This window comes from Crocodylus porosus, unplaced genomic scaffold, assembly GCF_001723895.1.
Source record: "Crocodylus porosus isolate Cpor-Errol unplaced genomic scaffold, CroPor_comp1, whole genome shotgun sequence".
Taxonomy (NCBI): domain Eukaryota; kingdom Metazoa; phylum Chordata; order Crocodylia; family Crocodylidae; genus Crocodylus; species Crocodylus porosus.
This window is the reverse complement of record NW_017728915.1, coordinates 18,459,999-18,483,879: the sequence shown is the minus strand read 5'-3', so window position 1 is coordinate 18,483,879 and position 23,881 is coordinate 18,459,999. Positions and strand designations below refer to the sequence as shown.

Sequence of the window (23,881 nt, the reverse complement as noted above, 5' to 3'; positions counted from 1 at the left end):
TAGAGGCTCATTATTGATTTATATTCCTGTTTCTCAAGGGATAAGGTCCCACTCCTACCAGAGCTAAGAAGGTTTCTCCTGCATAGCTTAAAACATAGCAGCCATGGAAAGATGTAAAGCTGCCACCTGAAATTCTCTTTGTTCATTCAAAATAATGCTCCCTGGGCTTAGTATACAGGTCTGAGGCTAAGTTTAATTGAGCATGCTTTCAGTCACTTGTTTTACTAAAAAACACTTCTTATCCTGCCTTTATGGATTTGTTGCTTTCTAATCTATCACATGAATGGGAATATGCAGATGTTCCATAAAGGAGAAATGAAGGTTACTTTTAACTGGCATTGTTGGAGATGCAGTTGGCATATTCATACGCCCTGCCTGGCTCCCCTTTTTCCTTAGTCTTAAATATAAGTTATACCTGAGGATGGCTAGAGAGTGAAATTATGACTGAGGGACTAGAGCAGTACACCAACTTTTATTTAAAAGTCTTTCACCTGGAACATCTGGAAGTGGTGAGAGATAAGGCAGGCAGAGGCATGAGAATGCAGTCTAAGCTGTATCCAGCTGGTACATTGCATGGTGACAGTATGCAGAGTGCTCTTGGTATGAATAAGTAATGTTCCTTTTTTTCTCAATATTCCTTCTGCTCGTTATCCTTAATGTATAAAAGAACACCAAGAATAGTTCTTGGATTCCATGTAGCCTCTCTCTTCAGGGTCTATGCAATGTCTTTGACATTTCTTATGTTGTCTAAAGGAGCAATTTGATTGGTTTAGCTGAGAATCATGTGTTACCGATTTAGTTTTTCTTTCCTGTCTTGGAGAATGGAACTGAAACAGTGCTACCGTACTTAAAAGTTCTGGTAGATGGTTGATGTTTAATAGGCTATCAACTTGGAGATATTTGTATGTAGGTCTCCTGGCTAGGAGAAAATATTGCACAGAAGGCTGCTTATTGTCAGGTGCTGAAACTGCCAAGCTCATTCCCCAGTTGCATCTGTTTGAGGACTATTATTTGCAAAAATAATTGAGTCCCATCTTTGCATCCATAGCAAAGAAAACTGCAGATAGTTATGCAAATTAATGAATTTGATCAGAGTATCTGTACAGAGGGCTGACCAGCATTGGTATTTTCACTCATCCATCTTGTAATATCTTGTTCTACACTTGTATGATTTGGCTTCGTCAGTTTATCACAGACACCTTTTAATTCTTGTATGAGCCTTTTGACATGAGCTTGGGTTGCAGATATATGACATGATTACTTATAGAGTAGTTTACCCTAGATGTTACTGCCAAGTGAAGGGTGGACATGATAATCCCTCCCAAGCTAATTGCCAACAGCAGGCAATGTTAGAGTGCCTGGCAAATAGCTCCTGGGGGAATTTGTTGGCACTGAGCAAATGGCTGCCCCCAGAATGAAATTTATTAAGGAAGTGCATATACAACACATTCTAGGTAGTAACTTTCCCATGCAATAAAATTGCTGTATGTTTTTCAGGGGGTGACTTTTTACCCTAGGCTTAAGAGATTTAATACAAAAATAGATCAAGGGTGTAGGTTGCAGCTGTGTGAGTCTAAGGACATAGGCAGACAAGGTTCTTTGTGTGAATCTGGTATCTTTTATTAGACCAACTTAAATAGTTGGAAAACAATTTTTAAGCAAGCTTTCGGGTTCAAAAACTCTTTGTCAGGCTAAGGAAGTTTCTGCAGTTGGTGTGTGCTCTTCCTGGATGGAATGAAAAGTAAAGAAGCCAGAGGCTGGGCTGGTATGCATACAAGATAGGCAGTTAGTGAAGATGTAGGTTGAGGAGTCAATGGGTGAGAGACAGGCTGGGTGCGGGGGAGAGAAGGAGGATGAATAGTGGAGAAGTACCTGGGGAGTCGGATGTCAGGCAGGTTATAGTGTGTCATAAATCCAATGTCTACATTTAGTCCATGATTTTTAGTATCTAGGAGGTTGATGAAGTGGAGTTCATAGGTTTGTCTCTGGGAAGTGTTTTGTAAGTTTCCTTTGAGGATCAGGACTCAGAGATTGGAGAGAGAGAGTGGTTTTCTTGTGAGAAACGCCCACCCCACGTCTGCTCCAAACTCACATGCCCATACTGAGCAGCAGCAGCAGCCAAGCAGAAGCTGTTACTCAGTGAGGGGGAAAAGCAGCCCCTCTCCCTGCCAGGCCTCTCCCTCACAGCTGCCAGGCCCTTCTTGTTGCAGCTTCCCAGAGCCCACACCTGGGCTGCCCTGTGGCTTCTCTCTGCTGCCATCACCGCTGCCTCCAGCCCGCCCAGCAGGGCAGTGGTGGCAGTGCAGAGGAGCTGCAAGGCAGCCCAGGCACATGCTCCAGGCAGCTGCAGCAAGAAGGGCCCGCAGTGGTGAGGGAAGGGCCGCTTTTCCTCTGCAGTGAGCAGCAGCTTCTGCCTGGCCGCTGCCACTGCTCAACATGGGAGCAAGTGCAGGGCAGGCCAGGGTCAAGGCTGTTCGCACGGGCTCCAGCTCGTCCCCTCCAGCCAGGACGAATCTGGAGTGAGTGCGGGGCAGGCCAGGGGCAGGGCTGGGGCTGTGCACTGCTGGTGGTGAGGAGGAGTTGTAGGGCATATGGGCTCCTAGCTGTTGGGTGTGTGTGTGGGGGGTGCTATTGTTTAACTGTGTGATTAATTGCAACTGTTGGGTTTTTTTAAAACTTGCTATTAATTGCAATTAATTTTTTTAATCATTTCTCAGCACTAATTAAAATATTTCTAAATATTTCTTACAGCCTGTCAAGCCTGCCACCATATTAGGTTTTCCTTTCTACCATACCATTCCCACACTAGATCTCATATCAATGGAGAGGCTATACTCAGAAACTTATCCATCAAGACTTCTGGAATATTCTGCTCAAAAATGTTTCTCTCTTGTTTCTAGAGCCCCTCACTCCTTGAATTTATCTCCAGACTCCTCTTCCTTGCTCAGATCTACTGTACCCCTAACAATCCTTTATTCATTTAACTTCTTGAAACTTTGCATTTTTAGAGACAAGTAAGGGCTTGATTCTGTGTACACAAACTTGCAGAGAGACAATAGGGCTGATGGGTAGGTAATCAAGTCTGTTGTGTCTCACTTCCTATACTGCTGTTAATAAGGATGTTATCTCTGGAGACACAAATCTATAGTTTGAGAGCTGAAACTAAGCATCCCAGAGATTGATGCTTAATGGGATCTTCTAGACCAGCAGTTCTGAACTGGGGGTACATGTACCCCCAGGGGGTATTTGAAGCCTTGTCAGTGGGTACATGAAATATATTTCATACATTGTCTAACACAGGTTGAAGGCCCTAAAAAAAAAAGTCTTGACAAATTGCCGGGGTTTTACTGCTGTAAAACACGCCTGCATGTGGAAACCAGATATTCTACTCCTGCTCCATGCCTCAACCTTGCACTGGAAACGTCGTTCTTAGGGGGTACGTGAAGTCTCACTCTGAGACAAAGGGGTACATTAAATGAAAAAGGTTCAGAACCACTGTTCTAGACTGTGCACTGAGTCCAATTGGTTAGAGTGGCTTTCTTTAATCTTTATTAATCTACGGAGGGGCCTCTGGAAGCCCCATAAGATTGGGCCCCTAGTACAGTCCATGACCTGTTGTGTCCTATTTCTAAAAAGGTTACATGATTATATTGTCTCAAATAGTATATTATTAGAAGTTATAATCCGTATTCCATGATGATGTCTTTCAGCTTTAACATACCTTAAATTAAACATATTTTTATATGGGTTTTTTTAAGCATCTTAAGAAAAAATTAAAAGTATGATTAAATCAAATCTGATTTAAATTTTTATAAATCCAGTTATTATCTGGAAATAACCAATACCTGACATGGCTCTGGTTGGTGTCATTGACAGTTTTTGTTACTTGGGTTGTACAATCAGCAAGAATCTTGACCTTCCAACATAACTGACTAACAGATTTGGAGAAGCAGGTAAGAATTTTGGGCTGTTACAGAAATGTACATGGTGTAACAGCAAACTATCAGCTAAGGTGAAGATACAAATCTACAAGATGTGTGTGTTGTCATCTCTGCTTTATAGTTCAGAAACGTGGACTACATATGCTAAGCATAGCGAGAGACTGATCAGGTTCCACATGAGATGTCTGCATAAGATCCTGAAAATAAAGTGAGAAGACAGAATACCAAACACAGAGGTACTGGAGTGCCCAGCACTGACACACTTAGAAACTACTATCAAGAAGAAAAAGGTGGTGATGGCTCAGCTATATCAGGAGAATGGGAGAAGACTGTATCCCAAAGAATATTTTGTACAGTGGGATTCAAGATGGCTCTAAGGTGAGGTCACCCTCTGTGGTGGTTCCACAATGTGTGCAAAAACTATATCAAGTTGTTCAGCGTAACATAGAAAACTGAATAGATTTCTGTGCACTCCTCCTGATCTGGAGGGAACATCTGGCTTAACATGAAGTGGCTTTGATCTGGAGGATGAAAGCAAAGCAAGAAAGAAGAAAGCAGCATGGTGTAAACTTGGACTCCAACTTAGACAATGTATGGATCTGTGAAACTTTTACCAAGTTGTGTCGCTCTTAGATTTGGCTTGTCATTCGCAATGGATTCATCAGGCATCTGATTAGACTTCTTTCATGTGCACCTTGATCCAGAAGATTGACAGTTGCCTACTAGGTCAATGCATTGTATGCTCTACTTTAGCTCTGTAATAAAATAAGTTCTCTTCATTGTAAACTTGCATTGTAGCCAGACTCTGTTAGATCAATATATCCATGAGCCCAGAATGTTTATGGAAGAGTTAGGTGTAAGCACAATTGTTAAAGTGATAATTTTGGAATGAAATGTAAGGCCCATCTTGCCATATATGTCTCATAATCAAACAAACTAAGTTTGTACCTTCTCAAGAAAACTGAGAGTAAGAAAAGAAAATTTGTAAACATGGGAAGATGATTTTTAGAGTTAACTTTTTTTTACTTTCTAAAGGTACTACTGATATAGTTGTTTTAAAGATCAGGCTCTTGCATTTTTTTTTTTGAGCTGCTTTAGTGTCTTGTTTGAATATTCAGTAACTTGCATTCTTCATTTTGTTGGGCTTTTCTACAAATCAAAGTACTGTTACATTTGGGATATTTCTTAAAATGTAATAAAACTGATTTTATACAGAAATATGTCCAACATGGGAGCACTACACCATCAGAAACTATAATCAAGTACCAGTGGCAGTTTTGGAACATTAATAACATGAGTTTATCATTCTGAAAATACCAGTAAGATACACTTTTGCTTTATATCAAGTTTCCTTCAGTCCCTTCTTTCCTGTTTTCTTCACAGGTATCCTTCATCCAGAACCTTGTTTTTTGTGTGGAAAGAGCATATCGAGTACCCGATTTTGGTGTCTGGGAAAGAGGAAGTAAATACAACAATGGGAGCACAGATTTACATTCAAGGTAATTTGCATACCTACTTATAATGTGAGTGTAAATCCAGGTAATGGATCAAAATAGCTTATTATAGTAGTGTACTCACTTTGGGAAATGCATTATGTTTTGAGTGAAATTCTAACTGAGGACCTTGGAAGACTCACATTTATAATTTAGAAAAATAACCCCAATTTATATACAATTTGCATGCACAAATAACTGCCATAACCATATGAAGCTGCATGTTTTGTTCTTTTTTTAAAAATGAAAATGCTACAGGAAAGTTCCATCATAAACTACCATTGCATCCCTAAATTTCAGAATCATCCTTTTCAAAAATGTGTTTGTGGAATTTAAAGATGTTAGTTTTAAAAGGAAACGTTGTGTGTAACATTAAATGAGTAGTAGTGTTTATGAAGAATTAGGTTTCTTTATTCTTTCATCTTCGTTAATAAAGTTAATGGGCACATTCATATATTCATTACAAAAATGCAACAGTGTTTTCTGCTAAACAAGAAATGACATTCTTTTAGTTTCTGGAAAACCAGTATTTTGTAGAGGTGCACTGATACATCGGTCCCATATCAGATCGGCACCAATATAAGGAAAATTGACAGTATTAGGAATTGGCTTTTTTTGGCTGATGTGGCCAATAAATGCCCCATGCATGGACAGCCACGCTGCAGCATGCAAATGGCCAAGAGCTCAGCCTGGCAGCATGGAGAGCAGCCAGGTCCGTCTGTTTCATAGTTTCTAGGTTCGGAAGGGACCTGAGTAGATAATCAAGTCTGACCCACTGCCCTGGGCAGGAATGAGTGCTGGGATCACAGTACCCCAGCCAGATATCTATCCTACTTCCTCATGAAGATCCCCAAGGTAGGGGAGAGCACCACCTCCCTTGGGAGCCCATTCCAGAGCTTGGCAACCCTAACTGTAAAGTAATGCCACCTAATATCAAGCCTGAAGCCTAGTAAGACTGTTGTGAGGGAAAGGGCATAGAGTGGGGCAGATTGAGGCCCCCGTGGTAAGAGAGGAAGTGGGGATGCAGCTGGGGTAGGGGCAGATGCTGCAGGAGCAGAGCGGGGGATGGAGCCGCAAGTGGCTTGTCCCAGGGCAGGGCAGCTCCCACCAGTGCATGCACCCTGGGAGGGCATAGGGGGCACGTGCCCCTGAATCTGCATGTGGGGCAAAGGTGGGCTGCTACTGTGGGCTGGGGCCAGGATGGTGCTGGGCTCTTCCTGACAGGGGGCTGGACCAGGCTGTGCTTGGGGCAGGCAGCAACTATGGGGGGCTACAATGAATTTTGGGGTGACTGCAGCCCCCCCCCGTCCCAGCACAGTCACAGTCCACCCTGAGTGCAGCCCCGGCCCAACGCCCACTGGAAAAAGCTCAATGCTGCCCCAGCCCACAGAAGCACCCCGCCCTCGCCCCGCACGCAGATCTGAAGGCACACACCTCCCATGCCCTCCCATGATGTGTGCAGTGGCGGGAGCTGTTCCCCTGATGTTCCCCTGATGAGCTGCTTGTGGCTCTGTCCCCCACCCCACCCCCCGGGCAGCGCCTGCCTCCATCCCAGCCCCACTCCCTCCCTCACCATGGGTGCCTCAATCTCCTGCCCTCTTGCCCCTTACCCCACAGCAGATTTAACAGCCATATGCCGTTCTCCATGCTGCCTGGCTGCATATCAGAATCAGATCAGTATCGGCCATTATGGCTTGTTAAAAATCAGCCGTTGGTATCAGCCCAAAAATTCTCTATCAGTGCACCCCTAGTATTTTGGGTACTTCTCATCTTCCATTAAACTGATAAGAAACTCAGAAGTTTTTTGGTTTCCAGAGTAATTTTGTGCATCAGGTTGTTGATCCACCCAACTTTAAAGTGTCACTTTGAGCAGCAGGATACGAGTTCTTTAATTTCAAGAGCATTTCAAGGATTGTACTAACGATACACCTTGGCATTCCCATAAGCAGATCATTTCAGGCTGCCAGATAATGTATTCTTTCGTGGTCTAATTGCTTTATGATGAGTGTGTCAATATATGTACTATTTTTTTATTCATGTACTCCTGAAATATAATTGAAATCATATATAAGCAAAATTTGTGCTCCATTAGCTATGAAGTCATTAAGTCTGTGACTTTTTAGATGATAAATATTATATTATTTTAGAGAAAATGGACTTAGAAATAGTGTAACTTTATTTTTTTTTGAAGTAATAATGAGAGCCTGACAGTATTACTTCCATTGTATGCCATATTTATCAAATGCAGAAATTTTATTGACTTCAGGTGCTTGCAGGCATTTAAAACCAACCCCATGTATTCTTATTTCTCATTGAAATAAAAGCTTATATTTACATATCATCATATTTAGTCAGTTTTATGCACACAATGGTGTGGCGGTGGGGAATAAAACTGAGATATGATTGTTTTATTATTTATTCTTTCCTGGTATGAAGTCTACACATGCCATATCACATCAATGTTCACCTATATCATTGCCTACTGTCATTTAACAGCCTTCCCTCTATCTCTAAACAACAAAAAAAAAGTTTTAAATTATGTCCTCTGTATCTTCCAATATTTTCAGTGTAGCAATATCTTGTGTGCAAAGTTTGCTAGGCAGGCACTGGAATTTATTGGGTGTTCTATATGGGACTGATCACACTCTGTTCCCTAAATTACACTAGCATATTGCTGTGGCTAGTGGCAACTAATTCTGCCACTGCTGCCTTGCTGCCAAATTTTCAGACCTGTGGGGTACACTGGAATCTGGCTGATGTGGCTCTGTGGATCTGGCCCGCAGACTGTATGTTAGTACCAACTGGTGAAACCACTGTTAGTACCTCAAGCCCATATGCAAATGGTTGCACTCAGTTTCACCCTTGGTTAGTCATGTGGAAAAACTAACATGTGGATTCTCTCCAAAAATGAAGGAAAAATGAAAGAGAAATGTGCACTTAAGGACCTTTTTAGATGAAAACAAGAGAAAGTAGGCAATTGTAAAACACTGTGGTAAAGTAACATACAAGAATAACAGGAAAAATCTGCAAAATTTAATGCTACTTAAGGCTGTAGTATAATTTGCTTGTCCATGTTTCACTGCAATGATTATGAAGCGAGAAGAAAACTAAGGTCTCAGTGCATTTTATGCTGGACTTCTACCAATTCATAGAATCACAGAAGTAGGGTCAGAAGGGACCTTGTAGATCTTCACGTCTGACCCCCTGCCTGGGCAGGAGAAAAACTGGGCTCAAATGACTCCAGCCAGATAGGCATCAAGCCTCTTTTTAAAGAGCCCCAGGGTAAACCCTAAAGCTTACAGTGTACCTTCTAACACTTGTTTACTTTTGTAATTGGAAATTATTTCCTTTCTTTAGTGGATGTAGGCTCCTTCTGTACAGGGTACAGTCTGGTTCAAAGTATTTGAGTGATAACCAAAAATTCCAGCCTGTGATTCAGAGGATACAAAAATCTTTAGAATATTTTCTAGGGATTACTTTTTTTAGGTTAGTTCCCAGACTCTTTTGATCAACTGAGTGGTGAAACAGATCCTTATTTGCCACTGCTTCACTGTTACTTTTAGGTGTTATGCTGATTTGCAACTTATCAGGGTATCATTATTTCTTACTAAAAGGTTTTTTAGAAGTTCCTGTGGAAGTTGGTAATACTTCTAGATGGAAAGATGCAGAACTCTTACTTACTCTTGTGTCAAGTTGGCCAAATGGGGCTCCTCCATTCTTCTTGCAGATACTTTTACTACTGGATTTTTTTTTATGGGGGAAATTGAACCAGTGGGAAGCAGCAGACATCAACGGCAAACTTTTTTGTAATAGTTTATATTAGAGCACGATCTCCTTCCCATATGTTTGAGCTTCTGAAAAATTAATTTGTCCTGTAACCATTTGATCAAGCTGTTCTCCAAGCATCTGCTGAATACCTCTGCAGGATGTCTTTGACATCTCCCATATGTGCTATTGATAGAAATTGTGTTTCTGGAACGCACCATCTTTATATTTCAAGTCTGAAAAGCATAGGATTCCTGATGTTTTCCCTTTATTGTGCAGGTAATAGTCTTCTGTCATGTTGTCTGTCCCTGGTAAAAATAAATAAATAATAATCAGTTTGGTCTGGACACCCTTTTAAATAGTTTTAGTACTTTCTTTAAACTTGTGTTGTAGTTTCATGCATCCTTGTTGTTGAGCCCATCAAGAGAGCAAAGTAAGATGTTATTTTTTCAATATTAATTTGCAAGGTATGAAGTATAAACATGACTCGGGGGAAATATGCAGATGATGTATTTTCTGTTGCCTTTCTTCTGATTTTTCAAGCAAGAAGTCATTTTTCAATTAAGTATCAACCAAATGTCTGCAATGTAGTAGCAGTCTCAAAGTACAAAATATTATAATGCATACTGTCTAGTTTAACCAGTATTTGAAGACAGAGTTGCTGTTTCAATTCTTAAAATGCATTGGCCAATTTCCTCCTTATTTTGGAGTGCAGTGGGATCTTCCTCAGGTATTTATCACCTACAAAATGTGCAATTAATGTTCTAAGCTGGTGTGGGCAAAATATGGTCCACGGGCCGGATGGAGCCCTTGAGGCCATTCTATCCAGCCCACGAGGCCTCTAAAAATTTTTGAAAATTAATGTTTCTGTCTTTGGTTCCTGTAAAAAATGACAGGAACTAGGGGCAGTAGGACTCAGGGGAAGCCGGGGCGCTCCCGCAACAGCAAGGCCTGCCTGGTGCCACCCCCCCCCCCAGCCAGAAGCCCCAGCAGGAGCTTCTGGCCTGGGACCACGTGACTACCCTGGCATGGGAAGCTCAGGTAAGTGTGGGGAACATCAGGGGAGGACCCCAGGCAGGGAAGGAGCCTGGGGAAAAGTGGCCTCTCGCCCACCCTGTGGCCCACGCTTCCTGCTGAATCCACTCGTAGCCATGGGGCTGTCCTGAACAGGCACAGGCAGCCCCAGGCGGGCTGCGAGCGACTGCAGCTTGGGGCACTGGACATGGGGTGGGGGAGGAGCCGCTTTTCCCACCCCCCTCCCCCACGCTCAGCACCAGTTTGTAACCTGCCCTGCTGCCAGCCTGTGCCCTGCGCCGGCTCTGGGCTCGCCATCAGGGCTGCACATGGCGGCAGCAGCTGCAGCCCCCCACTTGCCACGTTGGGCAGTGTTTGCTGCTGGTGCCCACCTGGAGCTCACATGCTGGGCATCCCAGAGGTGGTAGCAGCAAACACTACCCGGCATAGCAAGCAGGGGGGCCGCAGCTGCTGCAGCCGCCATGCACAGCCCTGATGGGCAAGCCTGGATCTGGCGGGGCCAGGTTGGCAGCAGGGCGGGTTACAAGCTGGTGCTAAGTGCGGGGGGAAGCAGCCCCATGCCTGCCCCGTGCCCAGCTCCCCGCGCTGCAGCTGCTCGCAGCCCACATGGGGCTACCTGTGCCTCAAAACGAAATGATGGCAGGGGGGTACATGGCAGGATGCCCTGCTTGTGCCCCTTGCCCCCAGCCCTGCTGCCCTTGCCCCCAGCCCTGCTCCTGCCCTTTGCCCCCCACCCAAAGCCCATGCCCCCAGCCCGGGCTCTAGCTGTCAGCTACCCAGAACCTGGGCCAGCTGCAAACATCTGCTGCCTCTCTGCCCTGGCCCCACCTGTGCCTGTTTAGGACAGTCCCATGAAGACTGTGAGCAAGTGGAGCAGGGAGCACAGGCCACAGGGTAGGAGAGGGGCTGCTTTTCCCTGCACTCAGTGCCAGCTCCTTCCCTGCTGCGGAGCAGGGGGTCGGGGGGGGGCACTAGGAGTGAGCGGATGCACACAGCCCACACCAGTGTCCCGGGGCCAGTGCTGGCAGGGCCCAAAGCAGGGCAGCAGGAGTACAGGGTCCCAGCTGGCAGGGGTTCTGTGGAACTGGGCCAGCTCCCCCCCTCTTCCTGCTGGTGCAGCCCAACCCAGCTCCACAGACCCAGCTCCCCTGGTGCTGGCTGAGACATTGGTTCCAAGATGGTGACCAGGGGGCGGGGCACCAGTCAAGGGGTGGGGCTACCCATGCAGCCCTCGACAGCTTGCCAAAACTGGGTAAGTGGCCCTCCACCCAAAATAATTGCCTGCCCCTGTTCTAAGCATTAGTCAGCACATATCCGGGAAAGTGTCTGATATACTGAGGTAGACAAGGTTCTTTGGGTGAATCTGATATCTTTTTATTAGACCAACTTAAATAGTTGGAAAAAAATTTTCTTAGCAAGCTTTTGGGTTTAAATACCCTTCATCAGGCTGAGGAAGCATCTGCAGGTGATATGTGCTCTTCCTGGATGGAATGAATAGTAAAGAAGCCAGAGGCTGGTATGCATTCAAGATAGGCAGTTAGTGAAGAAGTAAATTGAGTCAGTGGATGAGACAGGCCAGGGTGGGGCGGGGGAGGGAAGAGGCGGGGTATGAATGTAGCAGGTAAGTAATGGAGAGGTACCTGGGGACTCAGATGTCAGACACGTTATGTTGTGTCATAAATGCAATGTCTGTATTTAGTCCATGATTTTTTGTATCCAGGAGGTTGATGAAATGAAGTTCATAGGCTTGTCTGTGACAAGTGTTTTGTAAATTCCCTGTGAGGATTAGAACTGAGAGATTGAACAGAGGGTGGTTTTCTTGTGAGAAATGTGTCCCCACAGGTAATTGGGTATTCTTGTCTTTGATAGATTTCTGGTGTGCATTCATTCTAGTACACAGTTGTTTGGTTTCTCCTACGTATTTTTTGTCAGGTCATTTGGTGCATTGGATGAGAGGCGCAGCTCTAAGACGCAGGAATGCTGATGGTTCTGTTGTGGTGTGTAGCCGTTGTGGGGGTGGTGGAGAAGTGTTGGCAGGTTTTGCATTTCTTGTCATGACATGGTCTGGGTCCATTTGGTGTGTTCTGGGTCATAGGAAGTTTGCTTCTGGTGATGAGGTTAGCGAGGTTTGGTGCTTGTTTGAAGGCTAAGATGGGTGGTTCTGGGAAGATCCCTTTAAGAATAGGGTCTCCTTCTACTATGGGTTGCAAGTGTTTGAGGATTTTCCGTATGGGTTCGAGGTGATATGTCATAACCAGCGATGTGCAATTCTTGAGGGGTTTCCCTTCTGTACTGCAGCAGTTCTTCACGTGGTAGCCGGGTGTCTCTGTCAAATGCGCAGTCTATCCTGGCAAGCCATGATGCCTGCTCTACATGGGGGTGGGATGAGATATGGGTTGCAGTAGCTGGAGTATAGAGATGGGGGCTGTAGTGAAATGAAGGAAGTCAATTGCTGAAGCAAAAGAGAAAAAAAAAAATCCCAAAGAATAAAATCAAGGAAGTGAAATAAAATAAAAGACTAAAAATAAGAAAGTTAATGTGTTACTGAATTGGGATTGGCTTGCAAGGAATTGGGAAGCCAGTCAGCAGGGTTCATGCTGCCTTGTGGGGCTGAGAGGTGGGGGGAAAGCATTTTCCTTTGGTTCATTCTCTACTTCTGGTTGCCTGTGGTTGATAAGGGTAGATAAGTAATAGGTGGCTTTTTGCCCTGCTTCCATGGGGTTGCACCCCCTGGTGGCAGAAGGGGGAGCTGGCTTGGTGTCATACTACCCCGGGGGTGGATAAAATGTGGCCCGCGGGCCAGATGCAGCCCACCAGGCCATGCTGTCTGTCCTGCAGGGCCCCTAAAGAATTTAGAGAATTAATATTTATCTGCCCCTGGCTGCCTGTCATGCAGCCCTCTATGGCTTGCCAAAACTCAGTAAGCGGCCTTCTGCCCAAAATAATTGTCTGCCCCTGTACTACCCCCTGGGCAGGGGAGTTTGAGGGGTGGAATTTTGTTCAAAGAGAGCAGGCGGTGGGAGGAGGGGATGGTACATCCTGGGATGCTGGAGGACTGAAAAGTGGTCATTTTATCCTCACAGAGCAGCTACACGTTATTCTGACACAAGCTGGATAACACAGTTGAAAGGTAAATCTTGCCTGAAGTGGTATAAGATGCCTATAGGCGGCTTAGCACTAATTTTCGTACTATAGGTACTACCGTATTAAGAGCACTTATAACCCAAGGGTAACATGTAACAACATGTAAAATGTTACCCTGACGTAACAGAAGAAATTAAAGGAGAATTTTATCATTAAAATGCTCATATTTTCAATTGTAATCAGTTTTTATGAAAGTGCTGTATTTTCTGAAGGTTTGTGGGGAAAGGGAGATGGAGGAGGGGAAGGGATATGAGCTGAAGTCAGTACTATTTACCTGGGAGTGTTAAGTGAGCAAGTGTATAAATTAGTCACTAGAGAGGGTGCAAAATTTTCTTCTGCATTCTCAAACCACCCCTTTTTCTTTATTCAGATAAAATAAGGTGACTTACTCTGCCTGAAAATCCTTGCTTTTTTTTCCCCTTTCAACTCTTTTCACTGTAAGTTGTTGCCAGTGTTTGTTTTTGCCTTCCATCCCTTGAAAAATATCTGCCCCTTTCTATTGAAGGAGTTGATCTTGAAGGAGAAATAGGGACTCAAAGTATTAATCTAGTTATCTAAATGGCGGATTTACCTTGTTCTCATGTAGTATGTATCCATTTTTTTGGGAATATACCTGCAATTCCTGTGAAACATTATGATTTAACTAAATGACTATGCCAATTTCAGTTAAACTAAGTGCTGGTATATAAATGAATTATATAAAATAGCTGTGCTAGAATAAAGATAATTTTATTTTTAAAGAGTTGCAACAAAGGAAATTGCTGGTATCCACAGCAGTACTGGGTTTAGTTTACTACTTCATTGCATTATCTGGGTAACAATAACTTTCTAATCAGCAGAAGATATAAAAAACAAGGGATTTCACCAGTCTTTGATGGCAGCTGCTCAGAGCAGAATTTAGCCAACATAATCAGCTTTCTCTTGTTTAACCAATTAGAATTAATTCCCACATGAATCCTATGAACAGCATTTCTGGCAGTGTTACTGAAAAGAAGATGGAGGTTTTATAAACCTACTGCAGATGATTAAAAAGAATGATACAGTTTTGAAATCTATGTTTTATGGTACTTCTGATACTGAAAAGAGTCCAACAGAAATAATATTTATGCTAAATATAATGCATAATTTTGAGATTAGAAATGTTACTAAGGGGATTTTATTTTAAAACATTTTTCTAATTTTGGAATTTAGTACATGATGATGTGTAGTAATGGAAAAAGGGAAAATATGAGTCTGTATGTTCTAAATAAATATTACTAATAAAATGTGTAATAGATTGTACAGGCAGTTATGTTAAAAATACAACTTATCTATACTTCTACCAGTTTTTGATCTATTTCATTTTGTCATGTAATATGCTAGCTCTGACTAATGCAGATATTTTTCCATGATGTTCACTTTGTTCAAGTTAGAAAAAAAGGGGTTGTCCTTGCAATTGTATTTTTCTTTTCAACCAAGTATTCCCCCTGTGTCTCTTGTAATAAAAAGATGCAATACTGTCAATTTCATAAAGTGTAGTTTCCTAATATTTATTAATTGCAGTTTTTCTGCAAAACAGACTACGGTCAAAAAAGTTCTGAGGACAGTGTCTTTTCTCAGGGCCCCTCTGAACATGCAGGTAAAGGCATGATGGGTTCTAAGGTGTGATCCCACATTTACACCTCTTGCCATGCACTAGTTTGCCTGGCAGAAGGTACAATTATGGGATCACACTTTAGCTCCCATCATGCCTTATTTCTGATGCAGGGGGAACCTGGGATTGTGATTCCAGATATTCCCTGTACCAGGTCCCATGCCTGCAAGCACTGAAGTTTGTGGGGCTCATAGTGAGAGCAGTGTTCGCTGCGCTGAGCCTGCTGCAAGCCTCATAGCCGACACTTGACTGCAGGGCTCTCAGCGGAGGCAGCGTTGTTACCTGCAGGATTCTCAGTGGGGGCAGTGGGGAGAATGCTGCTGCCACTGTGAACTTTGTCAGATGTGGGGCTCACAGCAGGGGCAGTACTGGGAATGCTGCCACCACTGGGAGACTCATTGGCTGTGGAGCTCACAGCAGGGGCAGCGGGAAGAACACTGCTACTGTTGCAAGCCCACAGTTGATGAGGCTTGCAGTAGTGGCAGTGTTCTCCCTGCTGTGAGCCCCGTAGCTGACGATGCTGCCCCCGAATTTGAGACTCTCACCTTACAGTGCTCATGAGGGGGCAGTGCTCTCCCCACTTCAAGGAGAACAGCTGATGAGGCTTAGAGTGGGGAACAGTGGCTCCGGCTCATGTTGAGAGTGGCAGAGTGAGTCTGGCCTCCATGCGAGCTGGAGGGAGGAGGAGGGGATGCCTGTGGTACCCCCCACATCTTGAGCTGGGGTTCCTGTGCTGCACCAGGCAGCCTGGCCTTGCCCTTGCCCCTATGAGCACAAACACCAGCCCTGTCACTGCCAGCCTGGCCATGCAGCTCCCCACTGCCTCCAAAGGGCCCCCCATCCCTTTCCCCACTGGAGGGGCAGGTCTCCCCCTTCTCCCCCTGCCACAGCCCCAGCACCCAAACACCTTCCACCAGTGTTGGCAGGCACCCAACCCCCCCTCACACACCCATCCCCTCCACGCACACATGACCCTCCTACAACCACCCTGACCCTACAGCCCCCACTCCCCATAGACTTACCTGCATCTAGCTGCCAGGGCTGCTCCCACCACCCTGCCTGGCTGTGCGCTGGCCACGTGCATGTGTGCGTGCAGACGCATGTGGTACCCCTCCCTCCAATTGCCCCAAGCAGTTCCATGCAGATTGGAAGGCTGCAAGCCTGCAAGGGGAAACTTTTGCTTTCCCATGTTTTTCTGTGACTGTTCGTGACCTTTTCAAATACTCTTGCAACCCACTTTTTTGGGTTGCAATCTACATGTTGAGAAACACTGGCCTAGAGGATACTGGCACGTAAGTAATGTGAAGATAACCTTATATCTGTGGTTGACATGAGAATTATGCTGCTGCTTTGACCTCAGATTGATGCAGTAACTTTATTTTCAAGGATTTATTTTGTCAAGTTCAGTGCTTGAGAGCCAAGTACAAAGAAATTGTTCTAAAAATAGACTTGCTGTTAATAAAGGTAAAAGGGCCTTGAAGTGTAGAGTGTCAGGTGCCCATTAATAAGGGGAAACTAGAATTATTTTTCTAGCTGGTCACTGGCTTTAAAGTTGAAGGAAATTCTGAGAATACATACTATATCATCATTTTTTTAATTTTTTTTTTTTAGCATTTGACCCAAGTTTTTTTGTGGAGGTGTGTATAGGGGTGTTTGTCTGTGTAATTCCAGATCTGTAAATGTAATACTCTTATTTTTTTATTCTTCCTCCTCCCTCCCCTACCCCTTTCTCCAGCTCTGTTGGGTTAGCAAAAGCAGCTCTAGAAGCAATTAATGGATTCAATCTTTTTGGCAATCAGGTAATAATCTTTGTTGTTTGGGGTTTTTTTGTATTTTTAAAAAACGTATTCTTTAACAAATTGTTCTCATTGCAAATGAAAAGATATATAAAAAGTAGGGGTATCAAATGATTTAAAAAATTGATCCTGATTAGTTGCACAATTAAAAAAATGAGTTGCAATTAATCATGATATTAATTGCACGGCTAAAACCTCAAAACTGCACAGAAACTCAGAATTATGCAGGTACTTTGTACAGTTCGAGTGGGGTGGGTGCATGGGAGTGGGGATTTGTGAAGGTGTGGGGGGCTGTGGGTGTGTGTGTGGTGGGGGGCTTGGAGCCCAGGGAGGGGGTGGTCCCTGCACACCCTGGGAGGATGTGGGGTACTGTGGGTCAGGAGTGAGGGCAGCAGCAGAGCTAGGAGGGCTGTGGCTTTGGAGTGAGGGGCAAACACAGACACACACAGCACTCAGCAGGTAAGAGTGTGAAGTGGAAGGGGCAGGAGGGCAGATCGAGGCCCCACAGTGAGGGAGGGAGTGGGGCAGAGATGGGTCATGCATAGGAGCCATGGGAGACACATCCAGGGGCGCAGCTCCCCACCACTGCACACACCCCTGGCAAAGGCATGGGGGTCTGTGCTCCTGGATTTGTGCGTGGGGTGAGAGCAAGCTTCCTACTATGGGCTGGGGCTCTGTGCCCTGCTGCCTTTGCCCTGGGACCCATGCGCTGGCTGCACCATGCATCCCATGCCTGCCTGGCAGGGAAGGCACAACATGGCGTTGAGCAGCTCCCAGGGCAAAGGCAGTAGGGTTCAGAGCCTCAGCCCGCAGTGGACAGCCCACCTGTACCCCACACACAAATCCAGGGGGCACATGCCCTCCGTGCCTTCCCCCCAGGGGTGCACACAGCAGCAGGTAGCCATGCCTGGCCCCCTCCCCCCCGCACTACTGGATGAGTCTCCTGCAGCTCTGTTCCACTAACTGCCCTGGGCCCCATTCACCCCAGTGACTGCCCCTGCCTCTCTCCCTCACCATGGAGGCCTCAATCTGCCTCTCCCCTTTCTCCCTGTCCCTCCCCCTCCACAGACTTACCGGTGCAGCATTGCTTTACATGCAGTGTGCAGGCTGCGGCTGCTCATATATGTCTGTGTGCATGTCTCCACACCCACTCCTGCCCTCGCCTGCTGCAGCTGCCCAGAGCCTATGTGCGGGCTGCTCTGTGGTCCTCTGTGCTGCTCTGCTGGATGGCCTGGAGGCAGCAGAGCAGAGCCTGGGCACTGGCTCCACAACCACATGTGCAATTAACTCATTAAAGAAATTATTGCAAGAACCAGTTAATGCATTCATCACACGCATTAACTGAAATTAATTGACAGCCCTAATAAAAAAGTATTGAGGAAACTTGGTTTACTTTTCAGCTAAAAAAAACCTCAACACCTAGATAAATTAATCACTACATTTCCTGGTAAGAATCATAGCCTAATAAAATCAGCTCTGTTCTTAAATATCATCTTGAGGTTCTCTTTTGAATTGTTTTGAACTCAGTTAAAAATGAAATATCTACAGCTTCTTTCTGCTTCCCTCAAGGTTTTTGATCAAGACTTTAAACAAGTTATGTTTGTGTTCCCACTACTGTCTTTTATGTTTTTAACATCAAGTATGTTGGAATCTTCTATTACAGCCTTTCATATGGTCTAGTTTGTTTCCTAGATTTTCTGAAATGTGTTTTAATGGAGAAAGATTTCACTTTTTTCAGAGCTTACATCTGACAGTATGCTCTTTATATATCCTCAGACATTTTATATATCGATTTTTTTTTTTAAATATATTATACCCAAACATGTCTATACTAAAAAATAAAATAATCTAAATTCATGACATCAAGAAGGTATTAATAGTACGAATTTGTCACTTTCTGAGCCATGAAATATGAACAGTTAATGGGAAGTGAGCGTGCTGTAACTGAACAAAAATTAAGACAGTACTGAATAGCAATGATTGATTCAGCTATGATCAAATTGCAGAATGGAGAAGTGGAGGATTGTCCAGAATAGATTTCTGACAAATGTAGTGCTGCAGCACAGCTATAACCTTAATACAGTTTCATAATTTTAAACTTGCCTACCATGTTGTATTTTTGCAAGCTTTCTCCCTCTCGGTTCTCTCACATTTGATATCTTGCTAGAATACACAAATGCCTTCCTTTCTAAATAGCAGATATTAATAGATATAATGTACTATTTGTGCAAATTCTATTCTAGTGTTGAAAATCACCCAAAACTTGATTTTTTGAAAATGTGACATATTCTATGGTTCAGTTGCTAAAATAAAACTGCTGCTACTAAACTGTAGTTTATTAAAGGAGTATGGTCTTTGTGGTTTTAAATCAATTTATAATGGATTTCTGTACTTGAAATATCACTGTTCTAATTTAAAAGCTAAAGGCTGGATGACAATATCTATGTATGGGGAAGAAGAATGTCCAGCATAAAACAAATGAAGACAAAACTTTAAGGACTGCATGAACCAAAGGGTTCTTAATTGAAAAAGGATATCCTTGATGTCTTCAGAGAATGGGCATTAAAAAATGTATCTGTTGACCTGAAAGTGAGAGAGAGAGCTGGTTTGTAGTGTAGTATATCGCTTCTCAGCCTCTTGAAGGCTCAGATCGAAAACATCTACTAATGGTATTCCTTGCCTATATTAAAGCCTAAGATTCTTATTTAAGATGTTCATCTAACTTTTGAATTGGATCCTCCTGGTGAGCAAAAATGGGGGGAAAGGGAGGAAATGTAATAAGATTCTTAGGAACAGAACCCTTGTCTTTCTAATGTCTGACAAATCTGAGAAGGAACACAAGAAAAACCAGAAGGATGTGGCTTGAAGAACTTCTAACAGCCTCAGTGAGATTTAGCTTAGTAATAGAGGTTTTTTCCTCATGGCTAGGATTGGCAGAAGCTAAGCAAGTAGGGCCTTGTTTTGAGCCAGGATACTATAGAAAATCAGCTGCAGATGCAGTTTCTGAAGATCATCAGTAGACAAACAGTTTAACTGACAAATATGCGGTAGCAAATCTTCTGTTCCTCCTCCTCTTTATTCCTTGTATAGCCCAACACTCTTAAACAGTTCTTGTACTGGGAGCTACGGTGGACTCCATGAAGACTAAATCATAGTTCCTTTCATATATTACTACACCACAGGGAATTAAGAGATCCTAGCATCTTAAAGATTCTGTCATGAATCTTTCCCTAGCAGGCATCTTGTGATGTTGAATAGTTTGGCTCCAGCTCCTGTAATTTCTGTAGATTCTGGCTGGCTTTGGGTATGTATTACAAAGTGCACAGTGTCTAGCAGTAAGGCCCCCAACACGCATTCAATCTAAGACATGATTAACAAGTTAATCATGCCTTAAATAGTAACTGGCCACACATGCAACTCAGTTTAAGGCATGATAATGTAGTAAACGGGCTAAAAAGTTATCCCACATATCCCATATGATGTGGAATAACTTTGTGACTAATTTGTATCATGCTTTGAATTGAATGTGTAGTGTGGACCTGTCAAAAACCCCCATGTGCCACCCAGCTCAGCAGTGCACAGAGGTTTTGACAGGTCCTGGTATACAGAGAGCCTGCCATCCAACTTTGACAGCCCAATACTGCACTCCCAAAGCACAGGAAGCTGTATAAGCCTCATGTAGGGGGTGGCACATGTTGTTTTATAGCTCCAGGTGCACAGGAAGTCTGGCATCAGGTTGGTGCAGCCCAATGCTGGACTCACTATGCACTGAGCTGTTTGATAGCTGGGACTGGGGACTGGTTTGGTTCCTGGCCCCAACTGATAATCACCTGACTGTTCTTCTTCCCCATACATGGAGACCCAGCTTCCCCTGCACCAGCAAGTAAGGTGCAATTGGAATCTAATCCTCAGCCCCAAAATTGCATGTCCTGCCGTGCTTTTGGCATGGCAGGACTCTCAGTTGTTGGAATTGACAATTAGATTCCACTGCATCTTAAATTGAATGTCTGGCAGGGGCCTAAGACAAAGGACCAGGGAATACCTGCCCAGAATTAGGATAACTTTAAATGAAGAATTCCTCACTGTGAGGAAAAATAATTCAGAGCACAGTACAAAGCAGCCATCTCTGTGGTTATAGCAAAAAGTTCACTGTAGGTTAGGGTAGTCCAACTAGTGACCTGTGGGCTTTACGTGCCTTGCAAGGGGCTATTCTGTGGACCCCAGGCTGTGCTGGCTACTGCTCCCCTCATCACTCCAGCTGCTGCTGTCACTGGATTCTCCAGGCTCCCCCTCCTTTCTCTCTCCAGGGAGTGTGATAAGGCAGGATGGTGAGGTACAGCAAAGCTCACAGTACTGAAGGAGTTCTCAGCCAAAGAGGTGCGGAGGGGTGCTTGCTCACCTGTGTGCACAGTGCAGCACGTTGCAAGATTTGGCCCCCTGACTGCTTGTCAAAAAAAAAAAAATAGAGGTAAACATAGTTCTGGCATGTCTACGACAAATACATGATACCAACTATAATTTGTAAACTTCCCTCAAATACTGATTGTATTCCATTAAGCTTTGTACATCATCCATAGTTTTAGTGGGAAGTGTGTCTGGAAGGTCTGGGTGTTTCCTTGTTTCCACATGCTGTTCAGTCTGGTAGTAACATGTAGTTGCAGGTGCAGGCATGCTCCTCTTGAGATACTCAGCAGGATTTCTCAAAGCAATTGAAACACAGCTGGAGATGGCTCTTCTGCTGCTTGATTGAAGGTCAAAACAGTTTCTGTTTATGCAGAATCTCTTAGAAATAAAATCTCAAAGCATTTAAGAAATAAAATCTCAAAGCATTTAAACTGGTTTTGCTTCAGCAATTTATTCAGTCATTTCAGAGCTTTGTAAAATACCATTGGAAGTGAAGAAGCTGCCAAGGCCAATAGTGCTTTAACTTGTGAGGACAACAAAGATGAACATTCTCTTAATAAAGCCTTGCCAGTATGTATGTAATTTCTGATCATTATTTGAGATATCTGACTTGCTCAGAGACCAGGTATACATAGAAATACATACACATTCATGTTAAAAAAAAATCCATTATGTATTTATCTACTAATTATTAGACTTTTGTTCCCCATATAGGTACCTGCAGACCATTATCAAGTTGCCCCAAAAACGTTTAATTATAAGCTAGATCTTCCAATCCTGTTGTTATTCTCATGGATCCTATCTGAATCCTTCTCAATTTATCACCCTCCTTCATAAACTGTGGACATTAGAAGTAGAGCATATTATTCCCATGCTGGTTGTCATAGTGCCAAATAAATGAATGTAACTTCTTTGCCTCCAGATTCCCTTGCGTATCTGTGCAAGAACCCTGTTAGCACTTATGGCTGCTGTGTCATTCTGTGAGCTTGTAGTCAGGTGATTCCCCAAGTACTTTTCTGAATTGTGAATTGGCCTGTGTTTTGTTCTGAGAACCAAAACTTTTATATTGGGCCGTATTAAAATGTTTAGCGTACCCAGTTTACAAACCAGTGTAGATTTGATCTGTATTCATAGTTGTTTGGGTCAGAAACAACCTCAGGAGATCATCAAATCTGTGCCCCCACCATGGGCAGGAAAGAGCACTGGGGTCAGACAACCCCAGCAAGGTGCCGCAAGGTAGGGGAGAGCACCACCTCCCTTGAAAGCCCATTCTAGGTTCTGGCAACCCTTACCATAAGTAAGTTCTTCCTGATGTTTAACCTAAATCTGCTCTCTGTCAGTTTGTGGCCATTGTTTCTAGTTACTCCAAGGGGTGCCCTGGTAAACAGAGCATCTCCTATTCCTTGCTCCTGCACCCCTTACCTCCCCCCGCCAAAGAATGTGTAGGCGGCCACAAGATCACCTCTCAGCCTTCTCTTGTGTAGGGTGAAAAGATCCAGAGCCCTCAATCTCTTCTCGTAGGGCTTTTCCTGCAGGTCCTTAACCATACAAGTAGCCCTCCTCTGAAGCCTCTTGAGGTTGTACACGTCCCTCTTGAAGTGTGGCACCCAAAACTGGATGCAGTACTCCTAACTGCAGCCTGACTAATGCTGCATAGAGGTGAAGTATCGCCTTCCTGGACCTGTTTGTGATGCACCTACTAATGGATGATGGAGTGTGGTTAGCTTTACTGATGACTTCATCACGTTTACAACTATTAGTGAGCTTTCCTCTGTATTACTACTCTTCCAAACTTTGTACAGTATTATCTCAAACTTTATAAGTAAAGAATTGGTTTTCTTCCAGGTCATTCATTTAAAAATGTTGAATAGTGTAGGGCCAAGAATTTATCACTGTGGAGCCTTGCACTCTCAGTGGTGATTGTGTGTTTGCAGTTAGGTTTTGAGACTTGTCCATATACCAGCTTTTAATTTGTTTTACAAGTCATTTTAGTTTCTTTATTCCAGTATTGTTTGGTATACCGAATCATCTTACAAAAGGCTGGTATATTAACTTTACCTTTACCAACCTAACTTTAAATTGATTTGTATTGTCTGTCAGTTATTTGTTAATCAAATCCTTTATCAGCCTTTCCATTATTTTCCCCTGGACCAATACTAGGTTAATGGGTCTGTATGATCCTAATTGTCCCATTATAACTTATAAATATGATCCCAAGAGTAGTATTCTTTCTTTTTGTGGAAACATTCCAGTGTTTCAACAGTTATTAAAATAAATGGCTAAGAAATCTCTTTGACAAACTTATCTGAAATCTTAGGTGCTAATTATCTGGAAGTACTGATTTTAAAAAAAAAAAAGGGGGTTTTAGTAGTTGCTGTTTTCATTCCCTGGGAGCTCAGGAGAAAGTCGGTATACAATTATCATCCAAAGTGAATAAGAAGTATTTGAAAACATCTGCCTCCTTGTATTATTATTGACAGTTCTACTATTTAAGTTTTATAATTGACCAATATAATTCCTAATGTGCTTTACACATGCATTTAAGCAAAAAGAAAACCCTCTTCCGTATTATCCTTAACTCTTCAGGCATTGTGTTCTTTCGGTGTGTGTGTGTGCATGCGTATATATTTAATGTTAATGTAGTGGTAGTATAGAGTGTGTGTGTATTAG

At 43.6% G+C, this 23,881-nt stretch overlaps 1 protein-coding gene across 3 annotated transcripts in view; it reads left to right on the top strand.

Moving 5' to 3' along the window:
- The window catches only part of PHKB (phosphorylase kinase regulatory subunit beta), a 195,880-nt gene that overhangs the window by 64,343 nt on the left and 107,656 nt on the right, over positions 1-23,881 (top strand). For all 3 annotated transcript variants that reach the window (XM_019535774.1, XM_019535772.1, XM_019535775.1), the window contains 2 exons: positions 5,325-5,440; positions 16,747-16,810. In XM_019535774.1, coding sequence (XP_019391319.1) covers positions 5,325-5,440; positions 16,747-16,810 — 180 coding nt within the window. The remainder of the gene's footprint in view (positions 1-5,324; positions 5,441-16,746; positions 16,811-23,881) is intronic.